We start from the raw sequence: 27,674 nt of genomic DNA on the forward strand, positions 1-27,674 counted from the left end.
TGAGCATAAAAATATTCCATATTAAATCTATGTCTTAAGAAGTGATATGATAGGTGTGGGTGAGAAACAGTTATTTAAGACCTTTTTTTTAAACTATATATTCTCTTCCCTGCCCAGTAAGTGGCGATATTCACAAAGAATGCGAATCGCCAAAAACAAAAGAAAAATGTAAAAGGGAAAGTGGAGTTTTAAAGTAAAAAATGGCTTAAATATTGATCTGTTTTTTACCCACACCTATCATATCACTTCTTAAGACATAGATTTAACAACTGGAGTCGAGCTTCAAAGTTCTGGACACCATTCAATCGCATTGTATGAACCCACTGAGCGGAGATATTCTTCTAAAAATCTTTGTCTGTGTTCAGCAGAAGAAAGAAAGTCATAAACATCTGGGATGGCATGAGGGTGAGTACATTTTTATTATCTCACCATAGAGGCCCATAGCTTTGCCATGTACAATTTGGCAACAGTATAGCCTGAGCCAAACCGTTCAAATATTAATTAATTAAAAGATTTGCATTTTCAGTCACACACAAAAGCATAATTTATGCAAACTAAACATTTTGAACACTAGTGATAATGAAAAATTATCTTTGGATTATTACATTACTAAATGTATTCCAATTATAAATATTTTGAGTAAACGCTCAAATGACACCTTTTCAAGAGACTTGTGAACAATGTGACATAAAACACTTTGGGAAATTTGCAAATCTGAAGATCATAATTTTAAACTTAAATATTTAAGTTAATACAGTTTAAATTATTTATTTAATTTTCCCCACTGCATTTAATTATAATTATTTAATTATCATTTAATATTTGAAAATATTTCTAAGTGGACTCCTTGGGTGTACTTGTGCTCCAGTTATGTGCAGTATAAAAGTGTGGTGTGTCATAATAAAAGCTCTTCCTGTCTCCCAGGCTGCGTCTAGAAGGTAACCCTTCCGGCAGCCAAAGACTCGCGAGAGTGTCATTAGCTGTTACTAAGGTTATAGTTAGGTTTAGATTTTGGGACAGTGTTACGGTTAGGTTTAGGAGTAGGTGTAGGGTTTCTGTGTAGGGACTTCAAGTAAACGCAATAAACACAATGCGTGAACGTCGCATGCGACTCTCGCGAGACTTTCGGCAACTGGAGGGTTACCTTCTAGTCACGACCGGTCACCCGTGATCTGCTCCGTACCCACAATGCAGAGTTCTGCTCTGAGCGATTACGTAAACCGGCCTCACTGCCCGAAGTGCAGTTTACAGCCCTTCCAGATCCACACGGATTATAACGAGGAAACCGAAACACAACACTCGTCCAGTGCCTTTGATCGCTATGGAGTCCAACTCTAAGAAAGACGCGGAGAGCACGTGCGTGCTGTGCTGCCTTGACATCGATATTTTTGCGGTGGGGAAATGCGATCACCCGGTGTGTTACCGCTGCTCCACCAAGATGCGGGTGCTGTGCGAGCAGAAGTACTGTGCCGTCTGCCGGGAACAGCTCGACAAGGTACCGCCGCCTCTCATTCAACAGCGCGCACAGGCCGCGGCCTCTTCTACACAGTGAGCGAGCCACGCGACGCCACGCGACGCGACAGAACTGGAACGCCCTCGTCGTAATGCCGTTACCGCTGATTACAGTGGAAGCGCTCGTGTTGGTCGCGTCGCGAGCTTTGTAGATCATTCAGTCACATGAAATCAGTTAGACTTGAAGTCATTTAAAGTTTAAATAGTTTCGAAATGCCATGTGCTTTCTTCCTAAATGAACTCGAGTGCGTTGTTTACAAAATTGGTTTGTTGATGGTTGTAGACAGTTGATCTGTTATAAGTTAGCTGGTTTACAATGGAGATTCAGTGCTTGACGTTTCCCGTGACAACCGGTTCACTTGTTGGACACGTCCTTCAAAGTTTAGTTTAACACACGTTAGGTTAACTTAAATATAACAGTCAATAGATGCGTAGGGAACGAAGTATTCCATTAAATAATGTTTGAGTTGGTTTTCAATGTCTAGATATGCGTGAGGTTATGTAATGAGCTTCAGATAGCTCTGGCTGTAGAGTTTCTCTGACCGGCTGTCAAAGGGAGACGTCATGTTGACAGTGAGTGACTCATGTCATCAATCAAGAGTGCACGCAGCTCTAATGTGCCCATTAAGTATTTAGCTACATTAGTCAGCCAGTCTTGCATGGATTAGCTCGTGCACTTTGTCTATTTTTATGCTGTTTTAGGCGGCCTGTCATTCTAACTTCTCTGGTGTGGTGTGATTCATATGCGATTTACTATTTTTCTTTATTTTCTTTCAGGTGGTCTTTGTAAAGAAACCTGGACCATTTGCAGCTCTGAACATTCATCAATATCAGTGTGAGAAGAAATATGACATATATTTTGCAGATGGAAAGACTTATGCACAGTTCAGGTACTTCATGGGTTTGATTGGTCATTGTCAGAACTTAAAGGGATAGCTCACCCAAAAATGAAAATTCTCTCATCATTTGCTCACTTTCATGCCATCCCAGATGTGTATGACTTTCTTCTGCAAAACAAAGATTTTTAGAAGAATATCTTGGCTCTGTAGGTCCACACAACACAAGTGAATGGTGAACAAAAATGTGAAGCTCCAAAAAGCAAATAAAGGCATCATAAAAGTAATCCATAAATCTCCAGTGGTTTAATCCATGTCTTCTGAAGAAACCTAATCGTTTTTCGGTGAGAACAGAACAAAATATTACTTTTATTTCCCACTGTACATTTTGCATTTGTGGTCTCTAAGCACGATCATGATTTCAAGCTCGATTACACTTCCTAGTGCTTGACGCATATGCAGAGCTCTAGATGGCGCTAGGAAGTGTAATCGAGCTTGAAATCATGATTGCCAAGGAGACTGCTGATGTAAAGATTTACAGTGAAAAGTGAGTTACATTTTGGTCTGTTCTCATGATTAGATAGTTTCAGAATAACTAGATTTAACCACTAGAGTCTTAAGGATTACTTATATGTTTCCTTTATGTGCTTTTTGGGGCTTCAAAATTTTGGTCACCAATCACTTGCATTGTGTGACCAACTGAAATATTCTTCTAAGTATCTTTGTGTTCTGCAGACAATCTGGAATGGCATGAGGGTGAGTAAATGATGAGAGAATTTTCATTTTTAAGTGTACTATCCTAATACTATTTCTGTTTCTTACAAGCTCTTTTTTTGTCATCTAAAACACATGCAGGAAGATTTTGTTACATGAATGTCTACATTGCCCGGAAGCAAAAGTGTTTTCCAAATTCGAAGAGTTAGAGCAACATATGCGGAAACAACATGAGCTTTTCTGCTGCAAGTTGTGTGCCAAGCACCTGAAGGTATTGCATCTTAATCTGGTGACTTTAATTCTTTGCCTTGCACATCATATTTACAAATGAATTTATTAAACTCTCTACAGATATTCTCTTATGAGCGAAAGTGGTACAACCGGAAAGAGCTGGCTCGTCATCGACTGCAAGGGGACCCGGATGATACATCGCATCGTGGGCATCCACTTTGTAAATTCTGTGATGATCGCTATCTGGACAACGATGAGCTGCTGAAACATCTGCGGCGAGATCACTACTTCTGCCATTTCTGTGATGCAGATGGAGCTCAGGAGTATTACAGGTAGAAGACTACTTCCATTCTGCTAGCACTATCAGTTGCTGTGTTCTTGTTTCTTTACTTGCACTACCAGGCAAATGTTTCGAAAAAACTACTTACTAATTATTATTATTACTATTTAATGCATTTTAACATGATAGTAAAGTCATTGAAACTATGGGAGTAGTATGGGAATTATGTAGTGTCCAAAAAATTTTAAACGAAGCAAAACTAGTTTTTATTTTAATGTGTTCAAAGTAACCACTATTGCCAAGATTACATCTCTGCACACTGGTCATATTATCAACCGAGGTATCCACCAAGGATGCTTTTTGAAAAGTATTTTAAGGAGTGCCCATGTTGTTGGCCGCATTTCCTTCATTATCCGGTCTAACCCATTTAACAAAATCAATCAAAAGGTCTCTCTGATAATGAGAAACAAATTCAATCAAATGCATCCAACATAGTGTACATTTGCATTACATTTACATTGATTCATTTAACAGATGCCTTAAAAGCACTTTACAGTGCATTCCAGGTATACTACTTATCATTATGTATCAAACCAAAATGTGTTATATTGGTGCCAACAGTGACTACCAATACCTCAGTGAGCATTTCAGAGAGAGCCATTATCTCTGTGAGGAGGGCCGCTGCAGTACAGAGCAGTTCACTCATGCTTTCCGTACAGAGATTGACTATAAGGCTCACAAAGCTGCTGCACACAGCAAAAACCGGGCAGAGGCGCGGCAGAATCGGCAAATCGACATACAGTTCACCTATGCATCCAGACAGCAACGAAGAAATGATGGTAAAACAGAATGTGCTCTTTTTGTGAGTTGGATATAACTACTTGGGGGGCCACATCCCTTAATCAAGCCTATCTGAATGCATTTTTTAAGCTCTGGTTGGTGGTGATGACTATGAGGAAGTGGAACGCTTCAACAGACAGGGAAGGCCGGGAAGAGGACGAGCTCCTGGAGGACAGCAGAACGTAAGGAGCTGGAGATATAATCGGTAGGTCCTCATAAGTAATATTGTCAGCTGTTTGCCGATGTTATTAAAGAGCTTCTAGAGGATTGATGAGCTGTTGTCTGCAGAGAGGAGGAGGACAGAGTGGTGGCTGCTGCTTTACGAGCATCGATGGTCAGCCGTGTACAGGAGGAGAGAGGTCACGTCCAAGACCGAAGCTGCCAGAAGCCACGCAAAGAAGAAACGATGGAGCCAGATGAGATGAGAAAGAACAGAGCTACAGTGAAGCCGCCGAACGAAATGCAAGGTAGGATAATTGAAAGTGTGGTGTATCATTTTATGGATTTAAAAAAGTGAATTAAACAGCAGATTTCAATATATTTCAGCTCGAACAATGAAGAGTAATGCCTCTTTGGCTGGTGAGGACTTCCCAGTTTTAGGGGCAGCTGCGCCTCCGGCCCCCATTCAAAGGTGTGTTTGTGCTGTTCTTTTCCATGTAGAAGATTTAATATTATTTATTTAATAGTGGTGCTTTCTAAGATTCATTGCTACTACTATTTTTCATACTTGGGGCTAGGGATTTAAACACACCTTTACCTCAAAGTGTGATACCTCAAAATGTGCTGCTTGTTGAGAAGAAGTGTGCTATTCACCCAGAAATGAAAATTCTCTCATTATTCACTCACCCTGATGCCATCCCAGATGTGTATGACTTTCTTTCTTCAGCAGAACACAAATGAAGATTTTTAGAAGAAGATCGAGCTCTGTCAGGTCCTTATAATGCAAGTAAACAGGTGACAGCACTTTGATGGTCCAAAAGTCACATTTAGGCAGCATAAAAGTAATCCAGTTGATCAGTTAATGTCTTCTGAAGCAAATCGATATGTTTATGTAAGAAGCAAGTCGATAATTAAAACGTTTTTAACTTTAAATCGGTGCTTCCATCCAGGGCTCTGATGCTATTTGAAATGGCCAAACTCTCGCATGACATTCGCTCTTCTGTTGTAAATAAGCGGCACTTCCGAATTCTCGCGTGAACGCGCTTGCGTTACACGATAGCTACGTGATGCGTCAACTGCTGGCAGGAAGCGCTTTTTAAATGTTGATAACGTTTTAATTATCTATTTTTTTTACACAAATGTATCGATTTGCTTCAGAAGACATTCACTGGTCGACTGGAGTATATATATATGGATTACTTTTATGTTGCCCAAATGTGACTTTTGGACCGTCAAAGTGCTGATTTCCGTTTACTTGCATTATAAGGATGTGACAGAGCTCGATCTTCTTCTAAAAATCTTAATTTGTGTTCTGCTGAAGAAAGAAAGTCATACACATCTGGGATGGCATGAGGGTAAGAGAATAATGAGAGAACTTAAATTTTTGGGTGAACTACCCCTTTAAGCAAAAAAAAGAAGAAAAAAAAAAGCACAATTGTCATATGGTAGACAATAAAGCAGATAAAAAAACAACGAAGGACAGACCTGAGCCATATATAGGGAGCTGCAGACAATTGTAACATGCCCCAAATTGTTAAGAAAACACATTAATTAAACACTTACAATTAGTACTTATGATTTTCTTAACTTAAGGGGTTTGTTGCATCTGGGCACAAAATATTAGAGACTTGGGGCTCTTTTGACTTTATTAACCACCCAGAACTAGGGCTGGGTAAAAATATTGATTTTCTGATGCATCGCAATCTTCATTATATTGATTCTTAAACTCCAAGATTGATCTTTTACTCTATGCGCAACCCTCTGTTACAATGAGAGGAAATCGCTCGCATTTGCAACCAAATTTTGCGCTATGCAACTTAAAAAACAATCTATGATTAGCCACTGGATGGTAAATATTCCAATTTCACTCACCAGTGATTGTGTAGTATTGTGGGGAAGAAGTTCAGCGAGATCCTTTCACCGCGTGTTGAAAGTAAAAGTTTGGTTTCAACTCGTTCTGGGTCCAAAGATGAGATCCACTCAATCCGTTTGTCATTGAATAATGTCTTTTTAAATATCCGCTCTGTTCTTTACAGTCAGTTGTTGATCAAAAACAACAACAAAAAAACATTTAATTCTAATCACGCATAGCACAGATGAGGAAAGCCGTTCGAGTATCTCTCCTTAACATGCGCTCATCTACATATGCTCTTTACAGAACTGCCGGTTTTCTTAGAGACAGTACCGGTTTTTAGCACGTGTTCAACAAATCAATGTAAATAGTACAAATTAAGCAATTAAACAATAAACATGTAACAAAATATAATATATGCAATATAATATAATATTTATTGATGATCATATTTTAAAAGCTAAAATGTGACAAATGATGAAATAAAATATAATTTGTTAAATTAATATTTTCATAATGTACCTAGTTAGAAGGTCCCATGTATTATTAACAGCATAAGCTGGGAGAGAATTTCTTTCATATGTAAGCAAAAGGGTCATTATAGCTGAAATATACCCATATCATTTGTTATCAAATCGAGAGCTTTTGAATCGGAATCAAATCTGGAAATCTTTATCAATACCCAGCCCTAACCATAGCTCTCTGTGGCAGTGTTTTTGCATGGGTAATCACCATGTGCACTATTTTAAGAAACTGTCAAATCAAGTTTAGAGCTGCATGATTAATCGTTAAAAGATCGCGATCTCGATTCAGACACGCACGTGATCTCATTTCTAAATGACAAGGATTCTGCAATGTATATTAACGTTCCCGTGGCATGCCTTTAAAAGGCAGTCAAATTTAAATTAGAAATTCACTTCAAGATACATTTTTAAATGTTGATCTTTTAAACTTTATAGGACATCTACAAAACACAGCGCTCCTGCACGAGACGCTGAATAAACTAAAACGCAACAGCCAAAGACATTTGTCCAGCACAGTGCTTTACAAACTGCAGGGTGTAGCCACGATTAGCTAGGAGTGTGACGGAATCTCTGCTCAATTCAATATTTTGATAAATATGCTAAAAAAATAAAATGAATACCGGCATTACCAAGATCTGACTAAATTCGCTACCCGTGCGCTGTTTGATTACAGTGAACTGCTCTCAAACGCTCACATGCATGTGTCTGCCTGTGCACTTGTGTCTTGTGATGAATGCAGCGCTCCTGCATGAGACTCTGCACTGTTTTTTTAATCAAAATACCCCTCTTTAGTTAATGTATAAGCAGACGGGACAAATTCTTCAAAGTGTTAGATTTTTGCGATGTCTAAATGTATATAAGCTGCATGCTGTCTGTTATAGGCATTCGGGCATTCTTACTGCATCAGATCAGTATGAATGTATATCTATCACACAGTAAAGAGTGTTGAGTACTTAAGTAGTTTAGTTTTGCATTAAATTTTAATGTTTTATATGATAATTTTGTAAATGTTTAATTACTGTTTCTGAAAAACTTAAGGCATTGTTTACTCTTTTCTCTATTAATTACTGGCTCTTGAATAATTCCGGTAAAAGCTTGAAGCAATTTTTACAAGAGACACTGAAGGCCTCATTGTTTTTATTTAAGTTGTTATATATATATATTTATTTATTATTATTTTTTTTTTTTTTTTTATAAACTTTACTAAAATATCAGTGTTTTATTTCATATTTGCCTACCAGTGCAAAACTAAGTTAACATAGAACTGTTAATGAAGCTTTTTTCCACTCATTTTGCTTTTTACTTAGCATGTGAGAGACAGGCTAAATCGTTTCATTTATTTTTTTATGCACTAACAGTATTGTTATTTTTTTTATTTATTTTGCAATAATAACAAGGTGCTGTTTAGTTTGTAATGTATTTGTTGCACCCTCTTGCAGATTTAGGACATTTTACATTTATATATTTATATACAACTTTATTGCATTTTTGCTTAGATTGAAGCCAAGAACATTTTGTCAGAACCTCTAGTACATTACATGTTACTTTGTTTAGTACCTTTATGTCCAAGCTTTGTAAATCACATTTACAAAATTACATTTCTTCCGAATCATGAGAGAATGGTGATCTTTATTCAAAGCAAAAAAATCTTGATTTTTAATTTATCCAGAATCGTGCAGCTCTAGTCGAGTTATAAAATAGTGAATTCTAAATATTTCAGTTATTAACAATGTCATGGCATTTTGACGTTTCAGCATGGTCAAACAAACTCCTGTCTCGCTGAATGAAGGTGATTTTCCAAGTCTGTCTGGCTGTGTAGTTTCCACCCCAATGACACCTGCTTACACCAATCAACCCAAGAAGCATTCATCCTTTCAAGAGGAGGACTTCCCAGCACTGGTCTCCAAGATCAAGCCACTAATGCCCCAGACGAATGCAAAATCTGCATGGTCTCAAGCAGGAAGTAAACCTGTGGTGGTTCCCAATAAACCTGTGGTTCTGCCAAACAAAACCACCCCTGCTGTCTCTTCATCCATATTATCTGCCAGTGACCCACCCCCCAGTGGTAGCGTGCCTCAGCCTCTCACTGCCACCTCATCTCGACGCAAAAAGAAGCTTGCCCCAGCAGAAACCAACAAAGCTCCACCTAAAGTTAAGTGTCCATCTTCGTCCGACGATGAAGACCCCCAGAACAGTAAAACAGCCCAGGAGATCCGTGCTGTACCTACCATGCTTGACATCTCCACTTTGCTGACGGTGAAAGGTGGATCATCTCAGCCAAATCCCAAAACCATTAAGAAGAAGCAGGCAACGACATCATCTCCTGGTACTCCCTCGCACACTGCGGAGTCAGTGTCCAAAATAGCTCACAAAGAGAATGTTCCTGAGACAAAACCACCAGATACCAGTCTCGCCAAAGGTCCTACAGCCCCAAAAATGAACTCCTTTATGAATGGACTGACAGAGAAGACAACAGAAGCACTGTTATGTACAACATTTCCTGAAAATATTCCTTCCCCTTTAAAGCAGCCTGGAAATGACCAAGTCGGTGCACCCAAGGAAGAGGAATTCCCTGCTCTTATCTCAAAAAAAACTCCACCTGGTAAGAAGGGATGGGTCAAGATGTCATCTAAGAATCAACTAGTCTATTAGTTAGATCGCCTAGCTTGTTTTCATATTTTTAGCAGCTGTGCTTAAATTTGCATGTTGACAGTGTGCTTGATATAACTCTCTTGGAAAAACCTCTGCTTCAGCCACACTCATTCATTTTCGGCTGCTGAGTTGTTTCGCATCTTCCACTGTTTTTTTGAGTGTCCTGCCATGAGCGTTGCGTTTTTAACACGACGTAACTAGTTAACTTTAAAAAATACCTCAAGACCTTCACATTCTGTTCTTTTCCTTTGCACTCCATCTTGCTGTTTTTGAACGCAAGAACGGCCCCTACGAAATACATCCACTCAGGGTTAAGTGAACCCAAAACCAGCGTAATTTATGCTGGGCTTCCTTAAAACCAACTAGTCATACAGGCATCTTCCATATGCAGTTTTGCAAATTCCTACTGGTAAAAAGAGCCTACGCCCCAGATAATGGAATTGTTCATAAACAAAAGCTTTATGTTTTATAGGTTTTAAAAGTGCATTTCCCTTAAAGGGCATTCAGAGTTTTCTCCCTCCTCCTCCTCCTGGACTCGGGTCTGTGGTCAGCAAACCTCCTCCAGGATTCACTGGCATCCCGCTCAACAGAAATGTATTGGAACCTTCAATGTCTGCTGTTAACAGGTTAGAAAACATGTGCACTGATATGTGGCTGTAATATGTTATTTTCCTTATGTTAAATTTAAATCAAGTTATATTTGATTTAAAATATATATAATTTCAGTTAGATTAAAGTAAATTAAAAAAAATAAAGATTTTTTTAATGGTCTAGTTTTTCCGATGCCAGTATCTAGAGTGATAGATATTGTGCGAGATAGAGAGAGACCGATTATCGGTTTGACCGATATTTACACTTTTCCACTATTGGTTCTTTAATATCGGGTTTACCGATAAAGTTAGACACAAAAGACTTTAATATAAATTGAGGGGCAACAGGTGTATGTTGCAACAAACAAGTTTTTTAAATATTACTTTGTGCATAATATTACTGGTAGTTTGGGGGCCTGGGTAGCTCAGTGAATATTGACATTGACTACCACCCCTGGAGTGGCGAGTTCAAATCCAGGGCGTGCTGAGTGACTCCAGCCAGGTCTCCTAAGCAACCAAATTTGCCCAGTTGCTAGGAAGGGTAGAGTCACATGGGGTAACCTCCTCGTGGTCGCGATTAGGGGTTCTCGCTCTCAATGGGGCACGTGGTAAGTTGTGCGTGTATCGCTGAGGGTAGCATGAGCCTCCGCATGCTGTGAGTTTCCGCTGTGTCATGCACAGCGAGCCATGTGATAAGATGTGTGTATTGACTGTCTCAGAAGTGGAGGCAATTGAGACTTGTCCTCCGCCACCCGGATTGAGGTGAATAACCGCGCCATCACGAGGATCTAGTAAGTAGTGGGAATTGGGAATTCCAAATTGGGAGAAAAGGGGATTAAAAATTAAATATATATATTACTGGTAGTTTTGTAAAGCAGTTCACCTTCAGAGGTTTGTGATAAATGTTATGTTGTCAGTAATAAAAGTTGTTATTGTGCATAAAAGCAGAAAAAAAACAAGAATTAAAAATCGGTTACACATATCAGTTATCTGATACTTAAACACAAAAATTATCCATGTGGAACTGTCATTAAAAACCAATATCTGTTGATCTCTAGTGCTTGATGTAAACCAGTTTCAGTATACAGTGGCCCCAAAAAGTATTTTGAAACTTACGCAACACTTTACGGTGTAAAAATGTCATTGCATGGATGGAATATCAAGTGGCATCTGCTCAACTTGTCTTCGTAATTTTAGTTACTTGGGACAAGTGGAAAATGTGCTATTTTTCTTTTAAATAAATGGCACTTGGTGTGATGTAAGGAATAATTGACAACGGACTGTTGAATTATTAAAAAAATAATGCTCACCCTGAGGTGGTAATGCAGTCACGACATGCAGCGAAGTGGCCATTACACATTGGGTGTGCATCATTTTTCAATAATTCAATGGTAATTCAAGTAACCACTTCATTAGGAACACCTGTACATCTACTTATTCATGCGACTATCTAATCAGCTAATTGTGTGGCAGCAGTGCAGTGCATAAAATCATGCTGATACAGGTCAGGAGCTTCAGTTAATGTTCACATCCACCATCAGAATGGGGGAAAAATGTGATCTCAGCATGATTGTTGGTGCCAGATGGGCTGGTTTGAGTATTTCTGTAACTGCTGATCTCCTGGGATTTTCACATGCAACAGTCTCTAGAATTTATGTCGAATGGTGCCAAAAACAAAAAACATCCAGTGAGCGGCAGGGCTGCAACTAACGATTATTTTGATAATCGACTAATCTAACGATTATTAGAACAATTATTTGACTATTCGAGTGATGATTGCAATAATTTTTATTATATCATTAGCTCTTAAAAGACTATTCAGCTTGTGGCCCGAGTTAAAAGGTTGTATTAAATGTGCTTAATAACAATAGAGGACAAAATCATCATTTAAAAATACCACAAAATGACTGGCAGTTTATACTTCTGCGAGTGCATTAAAGACAAAATATACTTATATTCAAGATATAATCTCTGAAAGCAAGTCTAAATGTCTTATATGCTGCTTCTCAGGTGAATGCATTTTTTTTTTTTTTTTTTTTTAAGGATTTTAAGATTATTCAAATATTTTAATTTTTTATATTGTATTCAAACTTCTCAGATAACAATTTTTTCTTCTGCAGTATAGCTTCTAAAGTAAATGTATGTAGTTTTAAAGGAGTTTTTGAAATTTATATTGGAAAACAAATCAAAAACGCATTTTGTTGCAGTGTATAATGGGGCGAAGACTACCCTCTCTCACCTTTCTGTTCACTTCAATCCATCTTTAACTCACAAAACAAAACCTCTCTCTTCTTAATAAAGCTGTATATTGCTATATATATATATATATATTTACGATAAGGAACACACAGTGACGCATATGATTCACTACTTCACGTTCCATCATGTTATAATCTAGCTGCAGCAAGCACACTCGTCAGATGTGTGCATCAGCCGGGTGCAGTTTCAATCTCTCCTCAAAGAAGAGGTGCTGACAGCAAAGAGAAATGCCAGTTTTGGAGTTTGTACGTATTTATATGATCTGCTTCCTTATTATATGAACTTTAATAAAAGATGCATTAAAGATATAATGCTGAGGTGTTTCCTTTAAAGACGCAAGCTGTGTCTTCTTCCTCTCCTCAATCAGGCGCAAGCTGCAGTGCTGCTCTGGCGCGTCGTCATTAGTTTCATATGATCTCATGTTACGTTAAACGACTATTCGGCAATTAAAATTTTTGTCTCCAATTTTTTATTGTCGACATTGTCGATAACGTAGACTAATCGTTTCAGCCCTAGTGAGCGGCAGTTCTGTGGATGGAAATGCCTTGTTGAAGTCAGAGGTCAACGGAGAATGGCCAGACTGGTTCAAGCTGACAGAAAGGCTACGGTAACTCAGATAACCCCTCTGTACAATTGTAGTGAGCAGAATAGCATCTCGGAATGCACAACATGTCGAACCTTGATGTGGATGGGCTACAACAGCAGAAGAACACGTCGGGTTCCGTTTCTGTGAGCCAAGAACAGAAAGCTGAGGCTGCAGTGGGCGCAGGCTCACCAAAACTGGACAGTTGAAGACTGGAAAAACAGCCTGGTCTAATAAATCTGGATTTCTGCTGAGGTACACAGATGGTAGGCCCACTGCAGCCTCAGTTAGAAACTGTTTGTATTGATCAAGTTGCGGGGGTGCCTTTACATCAAGGCTGTGTTTGTTGTTCGCGACTCTGTGTGTGAGTGTACAGATGCGGCCAAAAATATTGGCACCCTTGGTAAATATGAGCAAACAATGCTGTGAAAACAAAATCTGCATTGTTTATCCTTTTGACAAAAATCTAACCTTTAACTGAAGTAAAACAGTTGAAACAGGGAAAATATCTCACTATTTGTTTTTTTTTTTGGGGGGGGGATTTTTCCCCTTTTTCTCCCAATTTGGAATGCCCAATTCCCAATGCACTCTAAGTCCTCGTGGTCGCATAGTGATTCGCCTCAGTCCGGGTGGCGGAGGACGAATCCCAGTTGCCTCCGCGTCTGAGACAGTCAACCCGCGCATCTTATCACGTGGCTTGTTGAGCGCGTTGCCACGGAGACATAGTGCGCGTGGAGGCTTCACGCCATCCACTGCGGCAACCACGCTCAATTCACCATGCGCCCCACCGAGAACAAACCACATTATAGAGACCACGAGGAGGTTACCCCATGAGAGCAGATGAGAGCAGAGGCTTTTTTTCTTTAAACCCTCCCAAACAACTTGTGGTGACGTAGGTGATGTCTGATACTTTTTTGAGACTTTCTGACCCCAAGGCCCAACTAATATCTGCAATTATCCAGCTGTGATCCTTGGAGATTCTTTGGCCACTCGAACCATCCTCCTCACTGTGCGTGGAGACAATATAGACACACGTTCTTTTCCAGGCCGATTCATAACATCTCCAGTTGATTGGAACTTCTTTATTATTGACCTGATGTTGGAAATGGCCATTTTCAATGCTTTGGCTATTTTCTTATAGCCAATTCCCATTTTGTTAAGCTCAACAACCTTTTGCTGCACATCAGAACTTTATTCTTTGGTCTAACCCACTGTGATTGATGATTAAGGGAATTTGGCCTGTGTGTTACCTCATATTTATACCCCTGTGAAACAGGAAGTCATGGCTGAACAATTTCATGTTTCTAGTCACCCAAGTGTACTAAAAAATGTAAAATATGAATGGAACTCATAAGAATTTCTAGGGGTGCCAATAATTGTGGCCAAAGTGTTTTGGAGAAAAATATTTATTTAATAATGAGATATTTCCCCTCTTTCTGTTGTTTTACTTCAATTAAAGGTTAGATTTTTGTGAATATTTTGAATGAAAGATCAAAAGGATAAACAATGCAGATTTGTTTTTCACAGCCTTCTTTGCTCATATTTACCAAGGATGCCAATATTTTGTTATGGGTGGATGCAAGAGTGCTTTTTAACTGAAATTGAAATAAATTTAGTATATGATAGACATTGTTTGTCATTCTTATCTGATGTAATTAACCAGTGTCTGTTTTATTTGGTTATTTTGCTGTGGTAGCCTGTACGGCACTTTGAAATAACTGAAATAATTTGACAAGGTGATATGGAACTGTTATTCGGTCAAGACCTGGAATTACTTAATAGCTGTGTGTTTACTGCAAAATAATTGCACACCTTTTGATTTATAAAAGAGCATCACTTTACTTCATCAGCCATTGTGTTTGCTTTCATTTCAGATCAACACCTGCTATTGGATCCTACCTCATACCTGAAAATTTCCAGCAGAGAAATATGGACCTTATTCAGTTGATTAATAATTTTCTTCAAAATGATGAAACCAAATTTAATGAATTCAAAAACTATTCAGGCCAATTTAGACAGGTAATTGTCAAAGACTAACTGTAGGACCACATTTATTGTATCACCTTTTATTCAGTGTTTTACAATTAAATATTTTCCCCATCCCTTAATAGATGTTAGTAATGATGAATTAAATCTCTTCTGTTGACCAGGGTATAATACCTGCTACCCAGTACTACAAAAGCTGCCAGGAACTGCTTGGAGAGAATTTCAACAGAGTCTTCAATGAGTTGCTGGTTCTCCTACCAGACACTCGCAAGCAGCAGGAGCTTCTCACTGCCCATGGGGACTTTAAGGCCCTTGAGAAACAGCAGCAAGGTTCAAAGCCCAAGAAGAACAAAAAGAAAGCCTGGCAGACAGGCAGTACCAGCAACAGCCTGGAGCTGGACTGCCAAGTGTGTCCCACCTGTAAACAGGTGCTGGCCCTGAAAGACTTTAACAGCCATAAGACCCAACACATTGGAGACGATGACTTTCCCTCTCTCCAGGCCATAAGCAAGATCATCAGTTAGCTGTAGATGAACGCACATCTTCAGCTTAGCCAACGCAGTCTGCAACACAGGGACTGGTACTTCACCAGATGCTTGAAAAGATGAGGGGTGATCTAAAGTGCACACGTGATGTGTACTTGCATTTAGTTGAAAGTGTGGAAGTGTGCCGTTTCGAAGAGGAACAATCAAAATCTTTTCCATTCAGAGTGTAAGTGGGACTGTAACCATTTTGAAGGGGGCCGAGATAAATCTACTTGAAAGATTGAGTTTTAACATGAATTCCTTTAATTATACCCCTTCAATACTTGCTTGACTTATTTTCATCAGGTTTTTCCAATGCTGTTAGCATGTGTTTTTTGTTTTTGTTTTTTTTTTGTCAGGTTGACTGCCTTTAAAAAAAAAAGAAAAACGTATTTATTAATTTTTTCATTACTGTTTACAAAATCTACAGCACATTAATATAAAAATGGTTAATATATAGAATTTCTAGAGTAAGGTACAGTGATCAATGTCGATTTAAACAGAAATGCATTTTTGAAGAACAATGAATGTTTGTGTTTAATTAAATGATCAAGCCAGGGAACATAATGATAATTCAGCACTCCTTAGGGCACATATGATTGTCTGACATGAAACCTCAGCACTTGTTTAGGTGTGATTGACTTATTTCACTATTATACACTTAAATCAATGCAAGAAAGAGCACTCATCAGTTTCCACTGCCTTCAAATATTCAAAAATGTCAGAGGCTCTAAACTTTGTATTTTTCTTTTAATTACCACATCTCTGCATTGTGCTTGTGCCTCTTTTAAATAGTTCTTCACACTGCCATAGACCACACCTCTGTTGTCATTAATCCAAGTCAGGATATCTACAGAATAAATGGTTCCTGGTTTAATATTTTAAACATCTAAAAGTTTTTAATTTGTTCTTAACAAACAGCAGTTATCAACTCTTCTCTAAAGAAACGTAATGTCTTAAAAAATCTGAACAAGTTTTCAAATATTAAGGTGGAAAAGATTTGCACTATTTTCTGTTCCTAATTTAAGCCCAAGGAACATTGTGATTAATGATCATAATTTAAGCATTTGAAGGGGTAAACTGGGCCAGAACGGCCAGCTCTTGGGGTTCCCCCAACTTCAAAATCCCAATTTAACAAACACCCTGAGCGTTTGAAACCATTTTTTAGTTTAAAATGTGTTACAGGTTCTGGCTTCCATATCTCAAAGATTTCGCTGAAACTGGGCATATTCAAGTCATTCAAGGTACACATTACAGAGTGATCCACTCATGAACATTTATTTTTTATTTTTTTCATAATGTTTATAACTGCAGTCAGAAGACATTCCATTGGACAACAACAAATCTTTTGTGTACAATTTTCACGAGATGGGTTATAATGCCTGAAGGTACAGCATGTAATATGTATAAAAAGAGTCATGGACAAGAACTCGAAAGCATTTTTACTGGTGCAAATTTTGCACATTGTTCTTCAATGAGGTACAAATACAAAAACTAAACAAGGTCTTATGTTTTTAGTTTTACTGATCTTCAGTATCTTTTACTTGTTATCTGTAATACTTGTTAGAGTTGCAAATTTTGAACCAGCAAAACATACCTCAGTATAGGTCTCTGAAATGGTTTAGTAAAATTGGTCCATGAAGCATTTTATCAGGAAACACAAGACCCTGACCACTTTCACAAACATACTCCGTTAACATGTTGAAGTACAGTCGCTATCATTTTGTGTATGTTGCCCTATCTCTGAACATAGAAACATTACCAAAATTCTACCACATATCAGACAAATCACTGATGATGTCACCAAACAGTTTCTTTTTTTTCTTTTTTTTTCACAACAGGGTGTTGTGTCCCAAACACCACTGTGTAAACCATTGGCATAGATGTATTTTAGTGACTTGCCATACAGTTTTTTTTTTCTCCCATTTCTAATTTTGAAAACATACCAAGTGATGATATTGTTGAAGTTTGTATACTTACAAAATATTTAATTTAAATGCTGATATATAATTAAACTTTGATTGTATCTTTGTGTTCATCTTTTTCATAATACCAACTTAACCTTATATAACAATTAACATGGCTCTGTGTTACATAACTAATGGCAGTTGTGTCTTTAGTACAACATAAAATTCATTATTTCGTTTTGTATGTTGTTTGAATTATTATTATTATTATTTTTTTTGTGGGATATATTAAACCAAGTTTGATATTGTCAGAAGTATTCACACATCCTACGCTAGGCAAAACACATTTAGTGTTTACACTAAATCAAACACTGACTCCACATGTTAATCTTTTTTGTTTACATTGAAATACCTTTTCATACATAAGAAAACCTTATCTACAGCAGAACTCAACCCTCTCTTATGAAGACACCTCTGTTAAATTCTTAGAAGTAGACAGTTTTGGCAGCTTTTAGTTGTAGAACATTTAAATGCATTATGGACTGCCTTTCCATGTTTTAGAGATTGCACTTAATATACAGTACCCAATGGCATTATGGAAACTGAATATATAAATTATTGTTTGGGATGCATGACACTTCATAGCTCTCTAAATATAACACATGCAACATACATGTTTCTTTTTAATTTTTACACAACACTGAAACTGATACCCCTCAATCGGTTTCATTCCACCTGGTAAATTAACATGTAATATTCCAAACGAAAGTGAAATCACAATCAACATATTCTTGTACAGAAGTTCACAGAACACTACTACCTATGAACATCAGTTTGAAGGCCAGTGCCACCCATCCACATAGACCGATGACTCTGCTGGGCACTGCTTTAGTAAATTGGCACCTGGAAGTTTGGGGCGGTGGAGTCCTGGTTTTCAGTGAAGGGTGGGCTCTGGTATGTGTCTGTGGGTTCAGTGTTTGGGCCGGTGGGGTAGGGCTGGACGGGTGGGCTGCCATCGAGGTGTTCTTTGGTGAAGAGGGACATGTCGGTACCTAGCATGTACTTCTGCACCGCTCTTACAGTCAAGCCAGCCTGAAATACAAAGTAGAATGTATTAAAAGTAGGGATACACCGATACAACATTTGTGAGACAGTATCCCATAATTTAGAACAACATACTGTATGCTGATACCCATAGTTTGGTGGTTCTGATTTTTTAATGCTACCTTATTTCAAAACACTGAATATTAATTACTCAACAAAGAAGAAATGTAAATAATAACTTTATTCTCTTTATGTGTTTTCCATGCTTCAGAGTAACTGGTCTCAGCTATACACAAAACACTGAAACAAAAAGCACATTATTAACACATTATCATTCTTAATTCACAGTAACTGAATTCTGAATGATGAATCTTGTCCTGTTTTAGCTGAAGCAGCCTGAGCTTTAGCTATAACAAACTCATCATCGTCCTTGCTATGTAGAGCTTTATGATGAGTGTGTTAAAAGTTTTAACGGTAGTTTCAAAAAGTTGCAACTCTGCTGTCACTGTCACCCAATTCAAAGTCATTCTACGCAAAAGACACTGTCTTTCACACACAGCACAAAGTGGAGCTAATTGCTTTTATCAGTCAATACTGATGTTTGGCCGATACATCGTGCATCTCTAATTGAAAGTTACAAATTTGTATATAGCTCTCATAAACAATAAAATAAAATAAAAAAACTATGTTCAACTCTGACCACTTCTACTGAAGAAACCTACCACTTCCCTTATTCTGATAACACTACAGTTTCTAGTACTTGGCGTTTAGTTTTGTGGTCTTGTCAAAAGTGCTAAATTTGTATCCTTAGCAACCCACTGAAGCATTACAGAATAATATTATTGGCTCTTTGGATGTTGCTTTTGTGAAGAACCATGTTGTAGGAAATACAAATCCGTTAAATACAATAAATGTACAGTATCATATTTTATACAGTTAGTTTCAGATCCTAAAATTCAGATCAGAACCTAATTGGAAAAGTGGCATTTATAAGTAATTCATAAAATCTTAAAATCAACCCTAAAATGAATTGGTAGCCAATGCAAATAAGCTAAAGCTGGAGTAATATGATTAAAATACCTAGTTGGTGTCAAAAGTCTTGCTGCAGCATTTTGCACTGATTGTAGTCATGCTAATGTGAGTTGATTTAGAGTTGAAAGCTTTACAAAAATCTAGGCAAGATGAAATAAAAGCATGAATAAGTTTCTCTGTTTACCTAAAACTCAAAACATGTCTCACCTTGGAAATGTTCCTTAACTGAAAAAGAAAAAAAGACTAAACTAACCTCCTGACATGGTATTCAAAATGTAAATTAGTATCAAAATAGACGCCCAGATTTTTCTCCAACGGCTGAATATTTGGAACCACCTGACTAAGTGCTGGCTCAATTGGAATTTTTTTTAAAACCATGACTGATTATAACTACCTCTGTTTTATCATTACTTAACTGCAGAAATGACAGGCCATCCAGTTTTGTATATCTGCTATACAAGCTTAAAGAACACTTAAATTAGTCGGATCATTAGGATTCAATGACAAATACAACTATAGGTCATCTGCATAGCAATTAAAATGTATGTTGTATTTTTGAATCACAGAACCAAGCAGTAACATATATAAAGAAAACAAATTGGCCCTAACTGGGATCCTTGCGGAACATCACAATTTATTGTAGAAGAGGAGGACATCTTATCTCCAACAGACACTACAAATTTCCTATTCGACAAATAGGAAACAAACCAGTCTAAAGCCACCCCAGATATTCCTACCCATCTCTTCAATGTTTCAATTAAAACTGCATGTTTAACTGTAACAAATGCTGCAGTTAAATCAAGCGACACTAAAATGGAGAACTCTCCAGCATTCTCCACCATCAATAAATCATTGGTCACCCTAAGAAGGGCAGTTTCTGTACTGTGATTTTCCCTAAAACCTGAAAAAAATATAGAAAAAATAACCTCAAAAATATTGCTATCCTTCACTACCTCCAGCAGATGCTAACTACTGCTTTCTCTATTATTTTAGGAATGAAAGATAATTTTGAGATTGGTCTATATTTATTAGCATCCAAAGGATCTAACGAGGGCTTCTTCAGAAGCGGTTGAACTATGCACTGAAACAACTTTGCGAATGGGACAGCCCTAGAAATGGCAGACTCCCTTGCCATTGCTCTGACTACTAAACTAGGGAGCTGACTGAGATGTACTCCATTTTTAGAACTGTTGCAAGGGGGTCATGTGATGGTGCTTAACTGAAAGTAGCAATCTATGGCTCTCTTACTCATATTGCTCTTTTTATGTTGGCTTGACAAAGCCAAACTACTGTTATTCTACAGACATGGTTTAGGGTTTTTTCATAATCCCTTAACCAAGACCAAAGTTTTTGTGACTGTAACAAACTTCATACTGTTCTGACTCAGGTTGCTATGACTTTCACACAGCAGCGATCAAAAAAACCCAAAATCCCATAGACTTAACAGAATGTTCAAACAGGCCAAAAATATCAAAACTCCAACTAACCAAAAATTCAACAATTCAAATGTAAACAAGGCCTTTAATCTGCTTTAACTCTCTCTCTCTCACTCTTGCTGTTTTCTTTCTTTCCTTCTTTCTTTCTCTCTCTTTTTTCTTTCTTTCTTTTTGTCTGTCTTTCTGTCTTAGTGTTTGTTATTAACAATTTTTATTGATTCCAGTCACAGATTAAATAAACATGACAGAAAATACGGAATCAAATTATATGAACTTAAAACTCTACCCTCTGAACAGTCCAAATAACCGCCCCATTTTTTATTAAATAAACCCATGTTGCCCAGCTTTCTATATATCATCCCCTCAAATGCCACCACCCTGCCCAACTCCGTGCACCACTCCCGAAACGAGGGCGCTCCAGCCGACTTCCATCCCCTAAAGATGACCTGTGTTCCGATCATAACACCAACCAGGACCCAGTTCTTTATGTACCCATCCCTTATATTAATAACCATCCCATCACCTAGAATACAGAGTCTGGGGCAAAATTAAATTTGAGGGCCCAATACATCACACATAAAACTCTGAACCCTCAACCAAAATTCTTGGATCTTAACACACCACCAATGGGTTGGTGTCCCCATCTTCTGATTGGCATTCCCAGCAGGTGGGTGTGTCTTTGAGACCAAGCCTATACAATCTAGAGGGGGTCCAATAGAATCGATGTAAAATCTTAAATTGCATCAGGTGCACCCTTGCATCTCTAGATGCAGACTTGACGTTTTTTAGAATCCTAGCCCACACTCCCTCCTCCAATACCAAGTTTAAATCTTTCTCCCATAATCTCTTGAGAGAAGTTGAAGCTCCGACCCCTAGACTCTGAATTAGCAGGGAGTAATACACTGATGCCTCATGACCTTTTCCAAAAGCAGTAATCAACACTCCCAGAGTATCCTGCCGCTTTGGGGGGGTGTATGCTACTCCCACAAATACTACAGAGTAGGTGGCGCAGCTGTAGACACCTAAATAACTGAGATCTGGGAATCCCAAAATGTTGAACCAAATTTTCAAAAGATCTCAACACCCAACTCTCACATAGGTCACCGAGCGTACTAACCTCCCTCACAATCCATTCTGACCAGCAGAAAGGGGACTTATAAATACATAATTTTGGGTTCAGCCATATTAAGTTACATTTTTACTAATTTCTAGTCAAATTTGTATGAAACATTTGCATGACAATATCTAGCAAAGGTATTACACTCTGAAATATGGAAAAGACACGGAAAGAAAAACAATGAAACACTTGCATTCATGCTGTTGGTCGGAATATCGGCACTGCTGATTCGACTGTAGGCACAGGCTGCAGGCCATATTACATGCTAACTGTGCCACAGGTAATCACAGCCATGCAGATATTCAGTACAACAGCACAACTGCAAGTGTGATATTGCTTCAATATAAATGAATAATATATATTAGATTGAAAATAACAATTAGAAATAAATTCTACAAACTATTTATTCAAAATTAAATTATTAGAGTGATTAACAATTACTAGAGGACAAAGAGACAAACTTCACTCTTGTTCATTAACTGTAAGCCACAACAACGGTTTTTTTATAGTTAGTTTGCTTCAGGATCCACCACTAAACGGTGGAAAAGGAAGCAATTCTTTATGTTCCCAAATCCCCTGAGGGCTGAAACCAGTATGTGGAGCAAGCTAATGTCAATTAGATAGGTCATGATGTAACAAATTACCATACTCATATCCTGAAAAAGACTGGTGCTTTGCAGACACTGCCATTGCAATAATTAATTTCAATACCACTGAAAAGGAATGGCACTTACTGTCACGGCAAACCAATAAAATGTGTTTTAATTTCAGCGTAGATGTACTTGAGCAATATTTACCCATGTGAAGATGGAGAAGAAGGAGAAGGTTATGGCAGCTCTGGCAGCATCTGCTCCCTGATTTAAGGGCAGCTCATCTGGGGTGGTGCGCTGCCATTGGTTGGCCAAGAAGCAGAACCCAACAAACCACAAAAATGCCCAGAAACCTGTAATCATGCATGACACCTTTTAAATTTAAATCAATGACAAAACATCGATTCCATTGATTATTGCAATAAGATCAGATGTTAAGCTGCCCTCGAGATTTGTCCCTCAAAAACCTGAAATGAAATAGCAAATCCAACTTTGTCTTCACTGTATGGCCAGGACACTAGACGCAACTGCAATGAAATTGGCAAAGTCTGAAGGCAATACTGTATTGTGCTGAGATCATGAATCTTTCCAGACCCCTTGCAAAGTCTATTAACAATTCACAGTTTAAAAATAGCATGCAGTCACAGAGAGATTCTGGATCTGTTTTGGCATGCTCTTATTGTTTACCTGAGAATCCAATGTCCAGCATCACTGCCTTCTTCCTGTCTTTAATACTGCTGATTTGTTGGAACTTCATGTCAAGGAAAAGGAAGAAAATGCAGGCTAAAAAGGCTATGAGCCCAATGGTGGTCCCATAGTTGCAGGCATTGTTGTTCTTGTTGAAAACGCAGTAGAGCCTCTCACTGCCATGGTTGACATAGCCTTCGTTTATTATGGATCCAAACACCACTATTGAGAAGATCTATGGTGAAAAAGATGCAATTATTATAACTGTTGACCTTTATAAAGTACAGTGTTTCTTTTAGTAGTTAGTTTGGTGCAACTTCACTAGCAATCAAGGTGCAATGAAAGTAGGCCTACTACACACATTATAAATGATTGGCCAAGACAATAATATAGACAGTTATCATGGTCATATGATCATGATCTGGTCAGTTCAGACACCAATTAGATTTCTGGAACATATTGTTATTTAAAGACTGCACACGTTACTGTAAACAAGTGTTTCAATTACATTATGAGACAGGAAAAGACAGTTACACTGAGATGAGATCCACTGAATGACTAGCAAAATGCTATTTGATGAACATTAATGCACATTGAATGGTAATGACTATTCTAAATCAATATTTTTCATTTGAAGGGCATATATTAAATATTTCCTCAAACAAGCCATACTGTCCTGTATGAAATATTGTATTAACTAAGTAGTGCATTCAGTATAAATGGAGTCAAAGATTATCTGAGGTGATAACCCATTTTTCAATTTGAGGGAGAACAAAAGTCAACATTTGAAGCACTGCTTTATTTACGTCTTAACACATAAAACATTCGACATGTCTTAAATTAATATTTCAATACAAGTTAAGCTCAATCGACAGCATTTATGGCATTATGTTTATTATCACAAAAATGTATTTAGACTTGTCTCTCCTTTTTGTTTTAAAAAAAGCAAATATCTGGGTTACAGTGAGGCACTTACAATGGAAGTGAATGGGGCCAAAACGTAATAACATTTCAAAAGTATAGCCAACCACAAGATGTAAACAATATGCATGTTAACATGATTTAGTGTGACAAAATTGCTTACTAACCTTTTCTGTGTAAAGTTATAGGAAATTTTACAACTTTGTTGCCATGACGACATAATGCTGTGAACCCTAAAACCCTGCAATGACTGTAAAAACAGATTTAAACAACTTTACAGCTCAAATAATACACAAGTTCTGACAAAATAATTAATTTTCATACTTTTATAAAATTATAAGCTTCACATTTCTGCCTCAAAAATTGGGCCCATTCACTTCCATTGTAAGTGACTCACTGTAACCTTGAGAAACGAGTCAAAATGATTTTTGTGGGAACCAACATTGTCACAAATGCTGTCGATTCAACTTGTATTGAACCCGGAATTTTCCTTAAAAAGAGAATTATATGCAGCACTAAACTGTTTCAGCCTTCAGCTCTGGTCCACGTGATGCATTTTGTCTGACGCAAATAAAATCAAATGGAAGTAACAGTGCACGAGCGTATAGTAATATAACAACCAATCAAAACGGAGAAGCGTCGGTCATACAGAAGAAGACTATGGCTGTGTCTCAAACCTTTAAAGGGCTGTCTAGAGAGCATTTTTGAGCATCATTTCTAAACGGTCAGAATGACACTCAAAATTGCTGGCTAGGAAGGCAGCTCATATTTTTTGAGACACAGACTGTGATGATGCTCTGACTGACTGCATAATAGAGAAACGTTCCCGCCTCATCCATGACATCAACCTCGTTAATTTTATTGCTTTATTATTTTAAGAAATATAATTTCACGTTTTGAGGCCGTATCTACTCATGGTGATATTTACAAATAAAATACGTACAGCCAGAATCATACACTACCGTAAATATTATATTAAAGACTAATTAATTCCACAATAAATGACACAATATAGCTACTACAGAACGAACGTATAGCGCTTTTATATGTTATTATTATTAAAGAATCACATGAGTAACCTCGTCAGTCGCCACCAGAGCAAATATGGAACATGACATCTATACGTCAATATTGTTTTTACCAAAATGAAAAAATCATGTCTTACATTTTGCGAATAATCATCCCATAATATCGCGAACACACGCACACACACACACACGCACACACACACACACACACACACACACACACACACACACACTATATATATATATATATATATATATATATATATATATATATATATATATATATATATATATATATATATATATATTAGCGTAATATTCCCCAGTGTCCTCATTTAATTATGAGGGGCGCGCGTAATGAAAATGTTGTTGGTTATCCCTACAGACCGCATATGTCTTCTCTGGGTTGATATGATCATGTGTAGGACAATAAAATCTCTTCTTACCCATGATAATATTCTGAGGATGGTCTGCGGCTGTTGAATAAAGGCAATAGGGTCGAATGCAGACCCGGCTCTGCCAGCACCAAATGAACCCACTCCGTCCATTTTCCTCCTACTGTTATTCAGGTTCTCTCTCTCACACACACACACGCACGCGCACGCGCGCACACACACACACACACACACACACACACACACACACACACATCAGAGGCGCGCGCAATCTGTGTATTACATTGTCTCAACAGCAACATCTACTGACTATATCACATTCTCAGTACTTCATAGGGACACTGTTGCACTGTTGTTTTTCCACAGCGCCTTGCAAACTGCACAAAAGCAGGCACATTAATTGACTTTTGATTATCTTAATGGAATAGTTCATGCAAAAATAAAAATTTTGTTATACACCGCCCTCATGTTGATCCAAACCAGTATATCTATCTTTCTTAACGTGGAACACAAAATTTAATGTTAGGCAGAATGTTATATACTAACAGCCCCAGTCATCATTCACTTTTATTGAAAAAATGCAATGAAAAGTTAATAGTGACTTAAACAGTCAGTGCATTTTGCATTCCACTAAAGAAAGTCATACTACTTTGGAACTACATAAGGATGGTTAAATAATGACAAAATGTTAATTTTTGGGGGGTGAACTGTTCCTTTAAAGAGCTTATCTACACTGGAAAAATTTGGAGTGGGGTTTACTTTAAAAAATCCTAGGAAACAATATCCAGGAATTTAACAGACCGTATTTTCAAGTAAAGGCTACTCACAATTCTCAGTGACTTTAATTAGACATTCTCAAGTAAAGTTTAGTTTGTAATGCTTTGTTTCAAGTAAATTTTACCCTCTCATTTTACTCAAGAAGTAGCACTGAATTAAGCCATGCTTTTTTTTTTTTTTTTTTATCCCCTTTTTCTCCCCAATTTGGAATACCCAATTCCCACTACTTAGTAGGTCCTCGTGGTGGCGCGGTTACTCACCTTAATCCGGGTGGAGGAGGACAAGTCTCAGTTGCCTCCACTTCTGAGACAGTCAGTTTGCGCATCTTATCACGTAGCTCGTTGTGCATGACACCGCGGAGACTCACAGCATGTGGAGACTCATGCTACTCTTCGCAATCCACGCACAACTTACCACGTGCTCCATTGAGAGCGAGAACCACTAATCGCGACCACGAGGAGGTTACCCCATGTAACTCTACCCTCCCTAGCAACCGGGCCAATTTGGTTGCTTAGGAGACCTGGCTGGAGTCACTCAACACACACTGGATTCGAACTCGTGACTCCAGGGGTGGTAGTCAACGTCAATACTCGCTACCCAGGCCCCCTAAGCCATGCTTTTAAATGTGTGCTTGCATTCCAATGGTTATTTATTGTACAGTTGTGCTCAAAAGTTTGCATACCCTTGGAGAACTGGTAATACAGGTGCATCTCAATAAATTAGAATGTCGTGGAAAAGTTCATTTATTTCAGTAATTCAACTCAAATTGTGAAACTCGTGTATTAAATAAATTCAATGCACACAGACTGAAGTAGTTTAAGTCTTTGGTTCTTTTAATTGTGATGATTTTGGCTCACATTTAACAAAAACCCACCAATTCACTATCTCAAAAAATCTGAATATGGTGACATGCCAATCAGCTAATCAACTCAAAACACCTGCAAAGGTTTCCTGAGCCTTCAAAATGGTCTCTCAGTTTGGTTCACTAGGCTACACAATCATGGGGAAGACTGCTGATCTGACAGTTGTCCAGAAGACAATCACTGACACCCTTCACAAGGAGGGTAAGCCACAAACATTCATTGCCAAAGAAGCTGGCTGTTCACAGAGTGCTGTATCCAAGCATGTTAACAGAAAGTTGAGTGGAAGGAAAAAGTGTGGAAGAAAAAGATGCACAACCAACCGTGAGAACTGCAGC

The 27,674-nt window shown here is 38.0% G+C and overlaps 2 protein-coding genes across 2 annotated transcripts; one reads left to right on the forward strand and one right to left on the reverse strand.

Moving 5' to 3' along the window:
* Positions 1 to 1,201: 1,201 nt before the first annotated feature.
* On the forward strand, positions 1,202 to 17,693 carry LOC127450692 (E3 ubiquitin-protein ligase ZNF598-like). The gene is made up of 12 exons (XM_051714970.1): positions 1,202 to 1,495; positions 2,290 to 2,402; positions 3,204 to 3,333; positions 3,414 to 3,625; positions 4,195 to 4,412; positions 4,504 to 4,618; positions 4,702 to 4,880; positions 4,960 to 5,044; positions 8,703 to 9,550; positions 10,073 to 10,226; positions 14,907 to 15,051; positions 15,183 to 17,693. The coding sequence occupies exons 1-12, from the start codon at positions 1,322 to 1,324 to the stop codon at positions 15,540 to 15,542; spliced, it is 2,733 nt and encodes a 910-aa protein (XP_051570930.1). The 5' UTR covers positions 1,202 to 1,321; the 3' UTR covers positions 15,543 to 17,693.
* syngr3a (synaptogyrin 3a) lies at positions 16,813 to 25,904 on the reverse strand. The gene is made up of 4 exons (XM_051714971.1): positions 25,751 to 25,904; positions 23,356 to 23,590; positions 22,876 to 23,021; positions 16,813 to 18,541 (listed from the first exon to the last, which is right to left on the reverse strand). The coding sequence occupies exons 1-4, from the start codon at positions 25,850 to 25,852 to the stop codon at positions 18,338 to 18,340; spliced, it is 687 nt and encodes a 228-aa protein (XP_051570931.1). The 5' UTR covers positions 25,853 to 25,904; the 3' UTR covers positions 16,813 to 18,337.
* Between the last annotated feature and the right edge of the window lie 1,770 nt (positions 25,905 to 27,674).

The sequence above is a fragment of the Myxocyprinus asiaticus genome, chromosome 13 (genome assembly GCF_019703515.2).
Source record: "Myxocyprinus asiaticus isolate MX2 ecotype Aquarium Trade chromosome 13, UBuf_Myxa_2, whole genome shotgun sequence".
Classification (NCBI taxonomy): domain Eukaryota; kingdom Metazoa; phylum Chordata; class Actinopteri; order Cypriniformes; family Catostomidae; genus Myxocyprinus; species Myxocyprinus asiaticus.